The sequence below is a fragment of the Taeniopygia guttata genome, chromosome 2 (assembly GCF_048771995.1).
Source record: "Taeniopygia guttata chromosome 2, bTaeGut7.mat, whole genome shotgun sequence".
Taxonomy (NCBI): Eukaryota; Metazoa; Chordata; class Aves; order Passeriformes; family Estrildidae; genus Taeniopygia; species Taeniopygia guttata.
This window is the reverse complement of record NC_133026.1, coordinates 35,806,548-35,821,418: the sequence shown is the minus strand read 5'-3', so window position 1 is coordinate 35,821,418 and position 14,871 is coordinate 35,806,548. Positions and strand designations below refer to the sequence as shown.

The 14,871-nt window shown below is 37.0% G+C and overlaps 1 protein-coding gene across 4 annotated transcripts in view; it reads right to left on the bottom strand.

Moving 5' to 3' along the window:
* Positions 1-847: 847 nt before the first annotated feature.
* Positions 848-14,871, bottom strand: part of PLCL2 (phospholipase C like 2) — a 99,938-nt gene continuing 85,914 nt past the window's right edge. For 3 of the 4 annotated variants that reach the window (XM_072925683.1, XM_002196611.7, XM_072925685.1), the window contains exons 6-7: positions 10,675-10,784; positions 848-2,113 (exon numbers count right to left, since the gene is read on the bottom strand). In XM_072925683.1, the coding sequence (XP_072781784.1) occupies positions 1,934-2,113; positions 10,675-10,784 (290 nt within the window). In that variant the 3' untranslated portion in view covers positions 848-1,933. Of the gene's footprint in view, positions 2,114-10,674; positions 10,785-14,871 lie in introns of those variants that run through there. The other variant, XR_012054567.1, reaches the window with a different exon arrangement.

Genomic DNA, 14,871 nt, shown 5'->3' with positions numbered 1-14,871 from the left:
CATCTTCCCACAGCCTACATCTTTCAGTTAGGACTAAAGGTCAGAAATAAAATTCCAGCAGCCTAGGTTTTGGAATTTCTGATAAAGTGAAACTGACCTTGCATATTTATGGTACAGATGGATCTTGATCCAAAGCAGTTGTTTGGCTGTAGATAAATTTAAATCTGACCCTAAATCAGATTTAGATGTGATAGATTTGGCCCTGGAAGACTAATTTCACAGTGGCTTAGAACACAGTTAACAATGTGAATTTCACGTTGTTTCCCATCAACTTCAGGTTCCATCAAAAGACTTTCAGCTGCCAACACAGAAAAGGACTGCCTAAAAAGCAACACTCACAGTTATTGCCACAGGTTAAATGCTTCATTTTGTACTACACAGAATAGAACTCACTCCTAGCAAGATCCTAACATTAGAGCACACAGTCTGTAACTAGACACTGAAAAAGCTTAGCACCTTCTAAAACTGCTCCTAACCCATACATTTTGACATTTAAAAGTGCAGGCTCAAGATGTGACATTTACTATGCAAACTGTTTTCATCCCACCCCATCCCCACTTTAATTTTATAATGATTAGAAAATAAATGAAGTCCCTAATAATTCAATGAAGTGCAAGCGTAACGACGTTCTTGTTCAGAGCTCCATTGACTTTTATGGGATGTTATATCTACGTGGATTTCATTACACTCTAAATGCAGTAAGAGCATCTTGAACTGCTTAAAACAAAAATCCATGTAGAATGCATGTCTTGAAGACTTCTCCTTAAAAGAATGCTTTTCAACAACCATCACCATCTTCTCTTTTTCCCCGCAACTGAACAAAAAGCACATTTTGATCTCTGGAGTATTTCACTTGTTTTTCTTCAAATTTATTAGCTTCTGTAATTATATAGTCCATTTTATTGTTAAATCAGAAACAGTAAGAGAACACTCTAGGTTGGTATAGTCATTTTACAATGAGCATATCAGCTACAATACCTTTACCTAATGTTGTCAGAAAAACCAAAAAAGATCAGAACAGCAATTGATTTATTTTTTGACAAACCTGCTTATTGAGATATCACCTATTCTGTAAGGAAGAAAATACTCAAAAAATAAAAAAGTTAAAATTTAGTTAAAAGCTTTACTTGTTTGGGAGCAATCTCATAAAACTTTTTTTAATATGAGCACTTCACTTCACAAAATGAAAAACTATTTACATCATTTTGCTTGCAGTTTGGTCACATTATCTACACACATTTGCAGAAGATCTTAGGCAAAATAGGTATGTATCTTCTTCTGACATAGGCTATCAGATTGATTGCACATTTTCCTTTTACATAATGGCTCTCCTATAGTGCACTGAAGTCAGTGATCACTGTCTAATTACATTCTCATTTTAATTTATGGCTCAACAATAAAATCAATACCACTTCAAACCCAAATATCCAAGCGGCTGAATTACATATAGTGTGAAACATGTGGATTCCACTTTTTTAGACCTGATTTTCAAAAGAATTATATATCTCACTAGCACAATTAACAAACTGTGCAAAGAAAGAAACAACCTTTGAATTGAATTGGTTTGAAAATCAAGGCATCTTGCCAAATTCTGTCAACTGATTTCCTGCTAGTTACAGATCATTTAAAAAAATGTTCATTTCCCGATGGCACTACAATGAACTTTTCAGCACGCAATTACTGAATTACAGTATCTTTTACATATATATGCTATATTTAGGCCAATAATGTAATTTCCATGTTACACAAAATCATTGCCTTCACAAGCAGAGTTGCTACATACATTCACAGTTTCAATAGATTGTAATTAGCTTCTCCAGTTGTGCTTTAAAAATTCCGAATATTTTCCAACAGTAAGTGCAAAGCAAATGTCCTATGCAGCTACAATTGGTCACAGAGTTATAAACTCCAAAATTATGAGAAGAGCCTTCTCTCATTCTCCATTTTCATCACCTGCTTTTTCAGGTATGACCTCCAGACTTCGACGAGGCTTTGAGATTTCTGCATTTTCAGTGCCTGGCTTATTAAGTCCACATGAAAGAGTGGCATAATGGATTTGCTTCAGATTCTCCAGTGCTTCATTTTTAGCATATTTGAGAAGATCAGCTTGTCCCTGTAAGGAAAAAAATGCAGTTAGAATACACATTTGATAACAGCATTCTCTTCTCTTTTACCCTTCTGCTTGTTTCAGATCAAAAGTATAGTTGTCCTGCTAAAAAACAAACTAATAAAAAAAGAAAGACCAAAAACAAAACCAAGCAATGAAACAAACAAAAAATTTCTCAAAAACCAAAACAAAACTCAAATACTGATAATTTAGTATTAGAAAGAATCAAGCTCTTTGTTTTTATGAAGCCAATCAATGGCATCAGCAAAGGGGTAGGGGCAATTTCTGCCCAACAGTTTTCAAGAAAGTAATCTATGCTGTATTTCTAATCCATGGTGACTATAAATGCTTCTGCATAATGAAAATTGTGATGATTGATTTTAATACCTCTGGGAGGCATTTAAAGTTTTCCTGTTTTTTTGGTTCCTAGGGATTTTTTTTTCCTTAGCTATGTGATTTACTCAATAGCAGGATGGTAAAGGACCAATGCTTGTCAATGCATGACATATGAAACACAGACTGGCAAGCAATACATAAAAAGGATAGTGATGACAAAGACTTCACAGGGCTGTCTGCAGTTCAGCACTTTCACTATCCCTTATCAAAATTATAGAATCATTTAGGTTGGAAAAGCCCTTTAAGACCATCAGGTCCAACCATTAACCTAACACTGCCAAGTCCACCACTAAACCATGTCCTTAAGAGCCACATCAATCTTCCTCTTCATAGCAATTAAGTTATAAGCAAAGCTGTAAGAGAAACTGTCCCAGGCTTAGGTCATTTGGCTCTTGTTCTACAGTCCTCCATCTCTCCATATTGGTTAAAGCCCTCTAATAGCAACAGTTCTCACTGGGAGACTATGGACAGCCTTCCCTGCAGCTGGTTTCTGCCCACCCTGCCCACCTGCAGCGAATGAGTGAGGCTGTAGCACATGGTGAGCATGTCTGTCTTACTGGTGTGTACAGAGAAGTTCAAAAACAAGTAGAGCAAGTCTGCAAGTGCCAAAGTGATTGTGCTGTGCCCGTGCTCCTGAGGGAGAACTGCTCCACAGCTCACAGGAAAATATCTGAAGGAGAGACATGCATACCTGAAGGGGGGAAATTACACACAGACGCACACACAAAAAAAAAAAAAAAAAAAAAAGTCCAGGTACTGTAGTTCCTTGGGACTGCCAGTACCAGTGTCCAATAAGGGATGAACACTGACTGCACATTCTCCTGTCATGTCTGTCCATCCTGGGTAAATTCTGCCTCCTGACAAACACTTCTCTTGACAACATGCTTGTATCTTTTTCAAAGATAATACGTTGCCTCTCCTCTGCCAAATAAGGTTGAAATGCACCTTTACCTCTTGATTTTAAAAATATAGGAGTAGAGATAGAATAGCAGACAGACAAAAATGTGTGCACTCATGGTGTGGTACTTCTGATGCACCTTTAGCAACTCAGAACATAAATACTATCTAATGAAGTGAGCAGAATTATATTTTTGAGACACACAAATTGAAAACAAATTTTACTTTCTTCAAAGAAATAATGTTTCCCCATCTCCTCACCCAAGACTATAATAGCCAAAGTCTTTCCTTCTGATTACCAGAGAGGAAAAAAACTAGAACGTCATCAATCATAGCACAAGCTTCAGTAATATTTTCTTCTAAAGAAAGCCAGGGCCACTTTTTTTTAAAATTCACTTTTTTCCAAACTAACAAACAACTAAAAGCTAATTTAAAACACTCCAGCACACTAAATGAGTCATATCTGGAGTGCATCTGTTTCTAGCCCAAGTTCTGGTTTACATGGATTAGTAGAATATAGTTCTGGAATTTTAATCAAGTTGTTTATTACAGGCAGAGCTGCTAGCAAACAGTCTATTAATAAGGTTGCCCAAAACTTCTCAGTTAAAAAAAACACCCCACTTTCAGTTACTTATATGCTTGCCAAACTTTTAACAACTGAAGCTGACACTTCCTATATAGAATTCTTGCCATTGGCAGATTTGGTATATTTTATTATTATTTCTGCTTAATATTATTCTTTAACCTCATCCATATGGTTCATTCAGTTCTGAGAATAAAAATGGAGAATTGCCATCAGAAGTTTGTTAACAATCTTCTATACTTACTTCCCTACTCTCTTTTGGGGTAGGGACGTCTAATTTACTACAGGGCAGTTGATCCAAGTTATGAGCTTTTAATAAACAAAAATCAGATTTTGAATGTGGTTAGTAAAATCACTGAGGATTCCACTCTTGATCATCCTTCATCTCTTGACAACTCCAGCAATGTGGCAATACAGTATTCCATTTCCACAGAATAATGAATGTGCATTAGGAAAAAAGCTGGGTTTTTTTCCTGGATGGCTTCTCCAAGCCACCAACATTGAGCTGCAATGCCAGCAGGGTGAAAGCCAGACCAGAGGGGAGGAAAGAAGAGCCCGAGACAGACTGGAGAAGAGGTGGATGGGGAAAAGGATTGCAAGAGCATTCTCTGGGACTGACCTGGCAAGAGGCCTAGTGCTGCTGAAAGAGAAACTGGACTGCATTATACAAGGCAAATGCTAGGTCTTACTGCAAAAGGAGATTGTGAAACACACAGCATGACAACACTAAATTTGGATCTGACAGGTGAGTAGAGAAAGGGAAAGACTGAGGCAACATTTGAGATTGGAATACAGAAAGAAAACAGATTGACAAAATTCACATTGAAAGTAGCCTGAAAATGATATACAAGTAGGACTAACAACTCAAAAAGAGTGAGAGATTGGTAATGAGAATAAAAGCTGGTGAGAAAGAAAAACAAAAACAATGAGCAAGGAGAAGGCTGCTGAATGCAATAAATTCAGTAATGTGATGGGAAAATTAAAATTAACACTCATTGGGAAGGATCTCTAGAGGTGGCAGGGAGGAAGAAGAAAATATTAGGCACCAAGTGAGAACAGAATAGTGGATATCGGAAATTGGGGAAGAAAGAATCAGGGGTTAGCAGGAATGGCTGGTTTTCAGCAGGGAACTGTGAGTGTCTGGACAATTCCAATCAGGGAAGATGAACTTCAAAGACAAAAGAAAATCTAGGATAAAGCCTGGGTTATTGCAGACAAAGTGTTCAGACTAAACATTGTTGACCAAGTGGTATCACATTTAGACCAGGGTGAAATAGAAAAATGTATCAGTGCTCACTACTCCCTTCTCCAATGCTCAGAATTTATTTCTGAATGCTGTTGAGCTCAGAAAAATGTTTGTAAAACCACCTGCATTGCCATTATCTGCTGATATATCTTGATCTCAAGATAAAACAAGAGCCAACCACTACTACCAAAAATGCCATGAGCTCAAGTGAGAGAACTCTGCACAATTCACATGAAGTGCCTAGTTCTGTTGATATACCATCATGAAGACATATGCTGGGGAAATGAAACAGCATGCACCTCAAAGATTCAAGCTGTAGTGACAGTGAACACCACTGAAAAACAATACAATGCATCAGAATGGCATAAAATTTAAAAAGTCATCCAGATCTGGAAAAAAAAAATGCCATCACACACTCAACTAAACAATCGCAAAGACTTTCTTTCTAGTTAGCTATCAAATATCTCTTCTCCAAGGGCTCTCAAGATTCCGTTTCAATTCTTTCTATTTTATGCATCCTGATTTTCACAGTAGATGCTGTTGACTTAATAGGAAAGTCAGCTGACTGCAAGATGGAACATGGGAATCTCTCAGATCTGTGGACTATTCAGGGGTCTTTCACGTTCTTAGCAGACCCAAATGACTGTAGCAACTTGCTTTGATAGAATGCATATTGTAAGGCCAATACAAGAGACTTTCAAAGAGCTCAAATTTTAGGCAAGCAGATTTATCATAAGGGAGTCCCAAAAAATCACATTCCAAGAAACAAAGCTGGTTTGAGCAGAGAACTCAATGCTGGAATCTGAAGCAGTTGTAGAAGCAAAGCAGTGTGTTTCTGCCTGTGGAAGGGATGTCTTCACAAGGCTTCCATCCCAGATTAACTCAAAATGTAAATTAATTTAGCCCTTAGTGTTGTCTGCCAAGCACACCAAAAAACTTGAATTGACTTCCAGCACTGTGGTTATCAGGCAGTTTGTGGTAATTCCCAACTGGGAGAAGGATGGATCTGGGCCTTGCAGAGCACTGGGAGAGCGCTCCCCTAGCAGCAGCACAAGGCAACCATGGCTCCCTTTCCTTCACCATGGTCACAATTCAATTACAGAACTGAGCACTATGTAACTTGAATATTTCCTGTTTACAGACTGCAGAAAGAGTTGTTTTCTAAGCAAACACAGAAAAAGACCTTAAAGAAGTCAAAGAACAAAACTGATATTCATTCAAAAGCTTTTAGTAAACAGCAGCAATAAAGAATATGGATTAATTTGGAAGCCCAACTCAGCACCCTTTAAATCTCTCTGGCCCAATTTGTCTGTGTCATCTAGTCTGGTTTATTTTTTCTTAAATCAGTGTTAAAAAAAATCTGTTTGTTTTGAAACTTTTGGCTAAAAGGTAGTGTTTTTATATCATAGCTCTATAACAGTAACTGAAAACAAATCTAAAATGGTTCTTATCAGTTCTTGTACATCCAAAATGAGGTACCATTTCAGAATCAGACAGAAACAGAATCAATTAGAATGTCTCAGCACAGCTACCTTCATAAACTATTATGTATTCACTTATGATTTTTGATTAACTGTTTCTTCACTAATTGTGTGAACTTGAAAGTTCACGCTGAAAGTAAAATTGCACAGATGACATTTAAAATGAGCATGAGCACCCTTTCCCCCAAAAAATCCCAAGAAACTCTATAATTAATGATCGGTCTTTACCTCAGGATCTGTAACCCAAAGCTCCTATCAGGAAATTTAAGAAGCCGCTATTCCTTTCACAAAGTGCTCCTCAGAGCACAACAGAACATTGCTTTGAGCAACCTGGTGGAGTGGGAGGTGTCCCTGCCAATGGCAGCAGGGCTGAAACTGATGACCTTTAAGGTTCTTTCCAACCCCAGCCATTCTATTATTCTGTGACATGCTACAATATTCTACGCCCAGCTGATGTGATCCGAGTGCAGTTTTGGAATCAGGACAAAAGGCCTTAGCTTCCTAACTTCTAAATAAGGGGTTAATTAGGAGACAAAATCCCATCAGTCCAGCAACAGCAAGAGACTAGTAGCTTCAGATATTTAAACTGAACTGGGATGTCTTCTGAGGATTACCGGACCAGACAGCAACTCTCAGAGGCTTTATGAATGCTCCATGGCTGCTGGAATTCACTTGGAGATTTGATTGAAAAAGTTCAGATTATTTTTAAAATAGTAAGAAGCTGCAGTCTTGTAAGTGCTTTGAATGTTCCATTTATAAATACATTTTAAATACTGTAGGTGCAGGACAAATGCTATTACAGAGATAACAGATGCCATGGACTGTATGCCTTGCAAGAGAAAGTAATGCACATCATATAATGCGACATGCCTAAAAGCTCAGAGCCAACAAGAAACATCTAACAGATGCTGAAGTTTGGAGTCCCACATTCATTCCAAATATTTCCATTTGTGTTTAGAGCAGTTTTTCATTGCCAAGATTAATTTACAGTTGCTGTTATCTTCTTCCTATGGGCATCTCAAATTCTGAGTCTTATAGAGGGTTTTTCTCAAAGTTTTTCTACGCCAGATAAGTCCATAAATTTTTACAATAGGTTGTAGGAGTCTCCTGCAACAGCATGTAAGAGTGATTTTCTTTCTACAACAGTGTACTTTTGGCAGAAAATGTGACTACCTAAGTTTAGAAAATATGAATTCTATCAGCCTGAGTAGTAACAATAAATAAATTACTAGCAAATAACTGTCTAATTGAAAGAGATTTATATTCTAGCATTTTACAATCTCTGAAAGAGGCAACAGACCAAATTTACTCCAAGTGATGTTGTGAAGTTAAATATCTCTGTGTACATATATGGGGTGAATAAGAACGGGCATACACAAATCGGATGGAAGCATTTCAGCTGAATTCAAATATACTACCACTCATAAATTTGGCCACATGGCTTCAAATTAAGAAAAATTAAATCCTTTAAAGCAGTAACTGTAATGCACGCGCATGCAAAACACATAGAGATACTTAATAACTGCATCAGATGTTCTAAACAAAGTTTACCTAGAATTAAGCTGTCAATTTTGCTATTTTATCAAACTTTCCATTGCATCAACTGCAGTCAAAATGTCCCAACTGAAAGAGAACAATCAATATGTATCTCGAGGGTAAAATGCAGCTTGATCAGTTTGGAAAATACATTAGCCACACCATGTGAACATGCCATGAATCCTCTGTGCAGGAGCTGAGGATGGCACTCATGTAGAATTATTTAATAAGGCTGTTCAGAGCCCCACAATAGTTCCTATATCGTAACCAAGAGTCCACATATTTATTGTGTATTTTCACATTCATTTCTGTACTATTTGAGAAGGAAGTTAATTTGAAGAAGGCAGGGAATTCAACACAAAAAGAAATCCTTAAAGTGGTTCAGATTGTTGCTCTTCTGCTCAATTTCTACTCAAATGTGGATGTTCACTTTTCATCCCTGTTCTCTCATAGTTTTTTGAGAACTGGGAACATGGCAATGGAAAGACAGTGAGATCGAAATTACGATTGCAGATCTTTTTCTCCAGACAGGAAGTATAATGTATTAGAAACTGTTTAACTGTATGTCACGAAAGTATGGTTATAGCCCACAGTTAAAGAGTTTAGACCTCAGTGTGTCACTTCAAATTTCAGCCTTTAACTTTCTGTACATCTAAACATGAGCAACAGCACTTAGCAGATGTCTATCTGAACTGCAATACCTGTAAATAACTTTAAAGATGTTCTGTAATGCCTCCTGTTAAAAGTTTCAACAACAGGCTGCTTAAAATCTCACCAATTTTTTTAACCAAAGTATTAATTAAGGGACAAATTGTACCTTCCAAAAGAAATTATCTTAATCTCTGAGTAGAAAAATACCCCCAATGACTGTTGAAGAGATTTTCTCAATAATCTTTTCAGAAGGAAGGCCTTCTAACTTCATAATTATGCTACTCTTAAGGACATGTATACAAGCCCTTCAGTGCTCCTCAGAGCCAGACCTACCATGTGGTTTCTCCAGTTCCTGGCGAACACAGAAATCACGACTTCACATTTCAGTCACTCACCAACTGCAAACCTCCCCCCCCCACCAACCCTTATGTTCAGAATGTAAAGCAGAGATGCAAAGCAAAGGTACTTCTGTTTCAGGAAGCATTAAAATAGATTTGCCTATCCAAGCTGGTATCTGACACCTTTGACAGAAAAAAGGGATAGGAATTTATTTCTTTGACACTTGCTCAAAGTCACTGAACTAACTCTTCTCTATCCTCTCGGAAGCACAGGATTGATACATGACACATCCCATACACTGCCTTCAGGAAACTCTGTTCTGATGCAGGAAATATCATATTCTGGTCCTTTACCTATAAGCAGAACCTGCATGCATATTTTTAGAATGTATTAACTGTACATGCTGTAGCAAATTTCACCACTTTTTGACTCTCCCCCGCACTGGATTTGTGCAGTATAACACAAGAGGGATTGGAGCACCAAGTGATCTCATGAAAAGCTTAACAGTTCAAACCAACATGGAAAGCTGGAAAAATACATATGCATTACTGCTATTCTTCCATAGTTCACTGTAAGAAGAGGCAGTATGGAACTGTATTGTCAAGAAGAGCTAAAAATAAAAACTAGGTGGGAGAAATTATTTTCTTTATAATTAAAACAGACTTTATAGTAGTGAAGAACTATTTGAGTGGGAGAGAAGAACTCATTAGTGGATATAAACATCAAACTTGAATAATTTGAGCTAGAGTTGAGGGAATAAATTAAGGGAGGCAGTTTTGCTATCTCTACAAATTTTGATATACTCTGCTGAGATCAAAGATCACCAATAAGAAAACTGAACTGCTCCATGTTCTAGTTTCCTGAAGGTCTCTGGCTGAAAGGTTTTCTTTTACTTTAGCATTTACTCTTTTGTCAAAATGTAAGCAAATGTGCTGGATAAAATGTCAAGAGAGTCTGCACCTCATACAGGCAATTTATTCCAGCCTGGATTATGAACATAGTTTGCTTCTTACATTAATCACTGACTGCAGCAGTAACAGTTTCCCTTTTGTTTTTCAGTAACTGCATTAACCTTAACACTTATTCCCCTTCAAATCACAGAACAGGGTTTAAACAATGGCATAGCTGCCTTCCAGCACGAACCACTTTGCCAAAGTCAGCCAGGTCTTAAAGATTACCAAGGATCCTGCAATGTTAAAAGATTGAAAGAAGAAAATGTCAGACAAACTAAATTAAATAAGCTTCCATAACACTACACAAGAATAACAAGTCACATTGAGACTCTGCTGTGTTTCAGGTTATACAAACCTAACTGACTATGGTTATAGAAGTGAATAAACCCAGTTGAACTGTGACACAGAGTAATGACCAGTAACAATATTAGAATGACAGTTCTGAACAGAAAAATACAGTAACAAACTAAAGGAAGACACATTACCTTTAAAATTGTAATGTTCCACGTAAAACTTTCTACTGATTTTTGCAGTTTTCTTTCTTTTAGGCCTTCTCTTGCTCCTATATTGTGCAGGTTTTCATGAAACTCCATTGCTGTAGAGAATAAAAGAGGGACAAATATAGTGTCTATTTTAGTGCATTTTTGTGATCATAGATAGATAGCAACTTGAAACTAATAAGGCAAAAAGACAGTGAAAAAGCTTCAGAAATTTTATTCTTCCAGCACAAATCTATCTGATGTAGTGAGATGCAATGTTATACAACATGTCATTATATACAAATCTCTCTTAAGTCAAAATCCACCGAAGCACCTGTTAGGTGATTGCTATACAAAGATGGAGCCCAGCAATTATTTCCTATAGAAATGTAATCTCTAAGCACAACTGAATGTGTTGTACCACATGTAAAAACCTTTTTGTAGTTGCTATAGGATGGAAACAGCAATTTCATTAACTACTCTAGCCCAATAAATTTATTTTGTGCTTTGCTCTTTTATGCATGTACATCACAGTTATCCAGCTTACAGTTTACACGGTGGAGTTTGCCCAGAAAATAAACACTTAACCTTATCCCACAGAATAAAGGAGTAACTGTGAAAGAGGAATGCCAAGTGAACTTGCCAAGGAATGCCAACGACATTTTACCACAGCATGTAAACTACTGTGTCCATAAAACCTGTATCTGACAAATTCCAAATCAAAAATTATTGGTAAAATTCAGATTAATGTGATCTAAGCACTGAGCAGACCAACCAAAGTTTGTTTTTACACTGCAAAGATAGCAGAAACAATTTGTTTTCTATGCTGCTGTTACGAGCCATATAAAAATAAACTATAAAGAGTTTCCTTTACTCAGGAGAAGTCAAATGTCCTTCCATGGGTACACAGAGCGACCTAACATGGATTACATGGATTATGAAAGTCATAGCTCAGTTGTGCTCCCAGGATCTCTATCATTAATAATGTACAGGGTATTTTGAGGTCAAAAGTTGGCAAATGGTTGTGACATACACCTACAAACAAAATAGTTAAAGCACAAATTATAATTTTAACTATGTTGGTTGTGATCTTCTATTTGCCCAGTGAGTGTATGTACTTCTAAATTTATATGTACTTTATTACCATGAATAAGCACATAAACTTGGGTTGGCTGTCAATCTGAGAGAAGACTGGCTTTTAAGGACATTATCTCTTCTTCATAATCTCTCCATATCCTACACTCATGTCTCATTAAAAGAATGAGAGATGACTGAATGTTTTCATTGTACACTCCCTTACCTAACTCCCACATATGCACACACACATTTTAAAAAGTATTCACAGATTCATTTGAAAGGCAAAATTGTTCTTTCTACCTTTTCTTCCTATTTTAAATTTTGCTACAAGAAAAATAAATGGCAAATATTTTCCCTGAATTAACATACTGTATCATTTTTATTTCAATCACTCTTCTATAGCTCTGCCTCTCCAGTATCAAATATAATGTTCATGTTGCATTTCCCCAAAATAGATTTCTAAACAGGAGAGAAATTAAAGTACATAAACCCATCATTGTTGTAAGTATCCACTTCCTGTTCATATCAACCAAAATAATAAATTCCCAACATGATTATGGAAAGATTATACACAGATCTCTATTTACAATATTACACTTCTAGAGCCATCACAACAGTACAGATTTTCTGATCTGTACAATGAATTCTGAGATGTACTGGCAAACTTTTGAAGTTCTGCACCTCATTTCCATCTTAACAATTACTGCTTTTTAAGTCAGTGGACACCGGCAATCAATAATAGCTTGAACTAAAGCCACTCAGAGAGATATTAAGAATAATTGCTGGGTGCCTACATGTTAAATGTGGAATTGGTGCTCTGTAGGTTTCAGATTATTTTGATGTATATGAAGATCCTGATATCACAGATGTGGACACAATGGTGATGGTGTATTCTGCCAGCCAGAAAAGCTTCTTTATGTTCACCGACAACCTTCTGTGGTGATGCTCTTCCCAGTCCACACTCATGCTATGATACATTTCTGCCCTGCCAAAGCCATTCCACCACAGCTAAGTGCACTTGGAAGTTGGCAGGAACATCTCATCGCCCCTCTTCAGAAAATGAAACAGTCAGATCATCCTAGCAGGGCACACACATGTAAACCCTCAGCTAGCAGGTGCCTCCTGCTTAAACAGCACTGATCACTGATACTGATAGGGGCATCCTCAACATCTCCCACAGACTGGCCAACTCCTCATCATCATGCTACACTAACCATAAACATACAAGCAGGGACAAGCAGATTTGAATTTTATTTCTGCTTCCATTACTAGCTCCTGCCTGATTAATTGAAATGAATTATTTCATATCTTTGTCTCTGTGTTTCCATCTGCTGCAAGGAATGAATTGTATCTGCTACACAATATATGCACAATTAAATTTTAGAGTATGAATGCAGCACAACATTTAACTGTTGACTATGTCTCTCTTGGCATTCTTCTTGTATGTTGTCACTTGGTTTTCTTGCACTTTGCCTTGGAATTATTTCATGCATTAACTATGACAAAGGAATAACACAAGTGTCAAATTCCAAAATTAAACTTGTTACAAGATAACAGAAAAATGAAAAAAGAGGAAAAACAACCTCGTTTACAGCTAAATTAATAAAATAAATTACATGTCCATATAAACCCATGTAAACATGCCTTTAGGATATGCTTACAAAGAAAACTCAATGTTGAATTACTTTTTTATATACACAATTTTCTGTCTCCTTGCAAATAAAAATTCGGCTCTCACTCTCATTAAGATATAGCAAACAAGTCACTTTTATGAGCCTTAATTGCTTCTAGATTTATTAGTCAATTAGTAATTTTGAACTGCCTGAGAGCTCTTGAATGATAACAGGCATACTATTAACCTGATGTATCACCCGTTATATTTTTGCATATACCACCTCAATCAAAGAAAGCACAAGTTAGTCATATTTTCCATTTATTGTGGCAGATGTTAAGGAAGATATAATTCACAACTTTCTGAGTGACCATGAAGAATACATAGGATGTGTGCTCTTCTATTTGGATGGTATTTTCTGTGTTTTAATTTTTGCACACTGGATAAATGTATTTATCTACAAGGAAATTATTACTGATTGTTGCCTTGAGCCGGAAAGCTCAGATCTAAAAAGTTCTTTTGACTGGAAATTTGGTACTAAAATCCTTATTTGCATAGGATCACTGAGGTTAAAAGGCAGCTCTGGACCGACCCCGTTGCTCAAAAGCAGGATCAGAGAGAACAGGTGGTGGCCCAGGACTCTGTTGAGGTGGCTGTTCAATATCACCAAGGGTGGATATCCCTTTTGTTCCACTGAAGTGAAGCTGACTAGCTTAGTCCTACTTTCTAGCTTTCTTTAACTTGTTTGTCTGTTCTCACTCTGCTGCTTATGACAGTGTGATGAGGTTTCAAACATCATTATTTGGTCTCCTTCTGCATTTCTGCTTGGGGCTACTATGGACACTTAGTTTGCATAACCTGAAAGTCTGGTCATCACTGCATAAGTAAGGGTGAGCTGACAGAAGACATACAATTTCTTAAGCATTTGCAAAATGATAATTGATTCAAGTCTTCCACATTAAAAAGAGCAGATTCCAGTGAAACATTCATCCCAGCTATCGAAAGGCATGTAAATACACTGTAATACATGTAACAAAACAGCAATAGCATGATTCAACAGCAGGTTTGTACAGTGAACAAAACACTGATGACAAATTTTCCTCATCATAGCCAGAGATTTCACAGCATATTCTCCTCTGCAGTACACTTGCTTATTCTAAAGCATTCTCATAAGCAATCCTTCAGTATTTCCAAATAATATTTTCCCCATAATTGCTGAATCTCTTTCTGGTTCCCCAGTGAATGCTGGTTAGTTTGAATTGTCTCAGCTTTTCCATCTCTCTCAGACCCATTCCTACAGCCCTGGAATGCATTAGATGGCTTTAACACTTCTTCATTCCCCTGGGAATACCTTACATTCAAGATGCCACTCTGAAATTTTACACACAATTCTCTTCTCCCATTTTCAATAACTTCAAATGACATGAAGAAAACAGAAGCACTAGGAGGCTCCTTGATGCAGTAAGAACCATGTATCATTGAGAAGACTAACAAAAATTTGCTTGGTTAGTCTT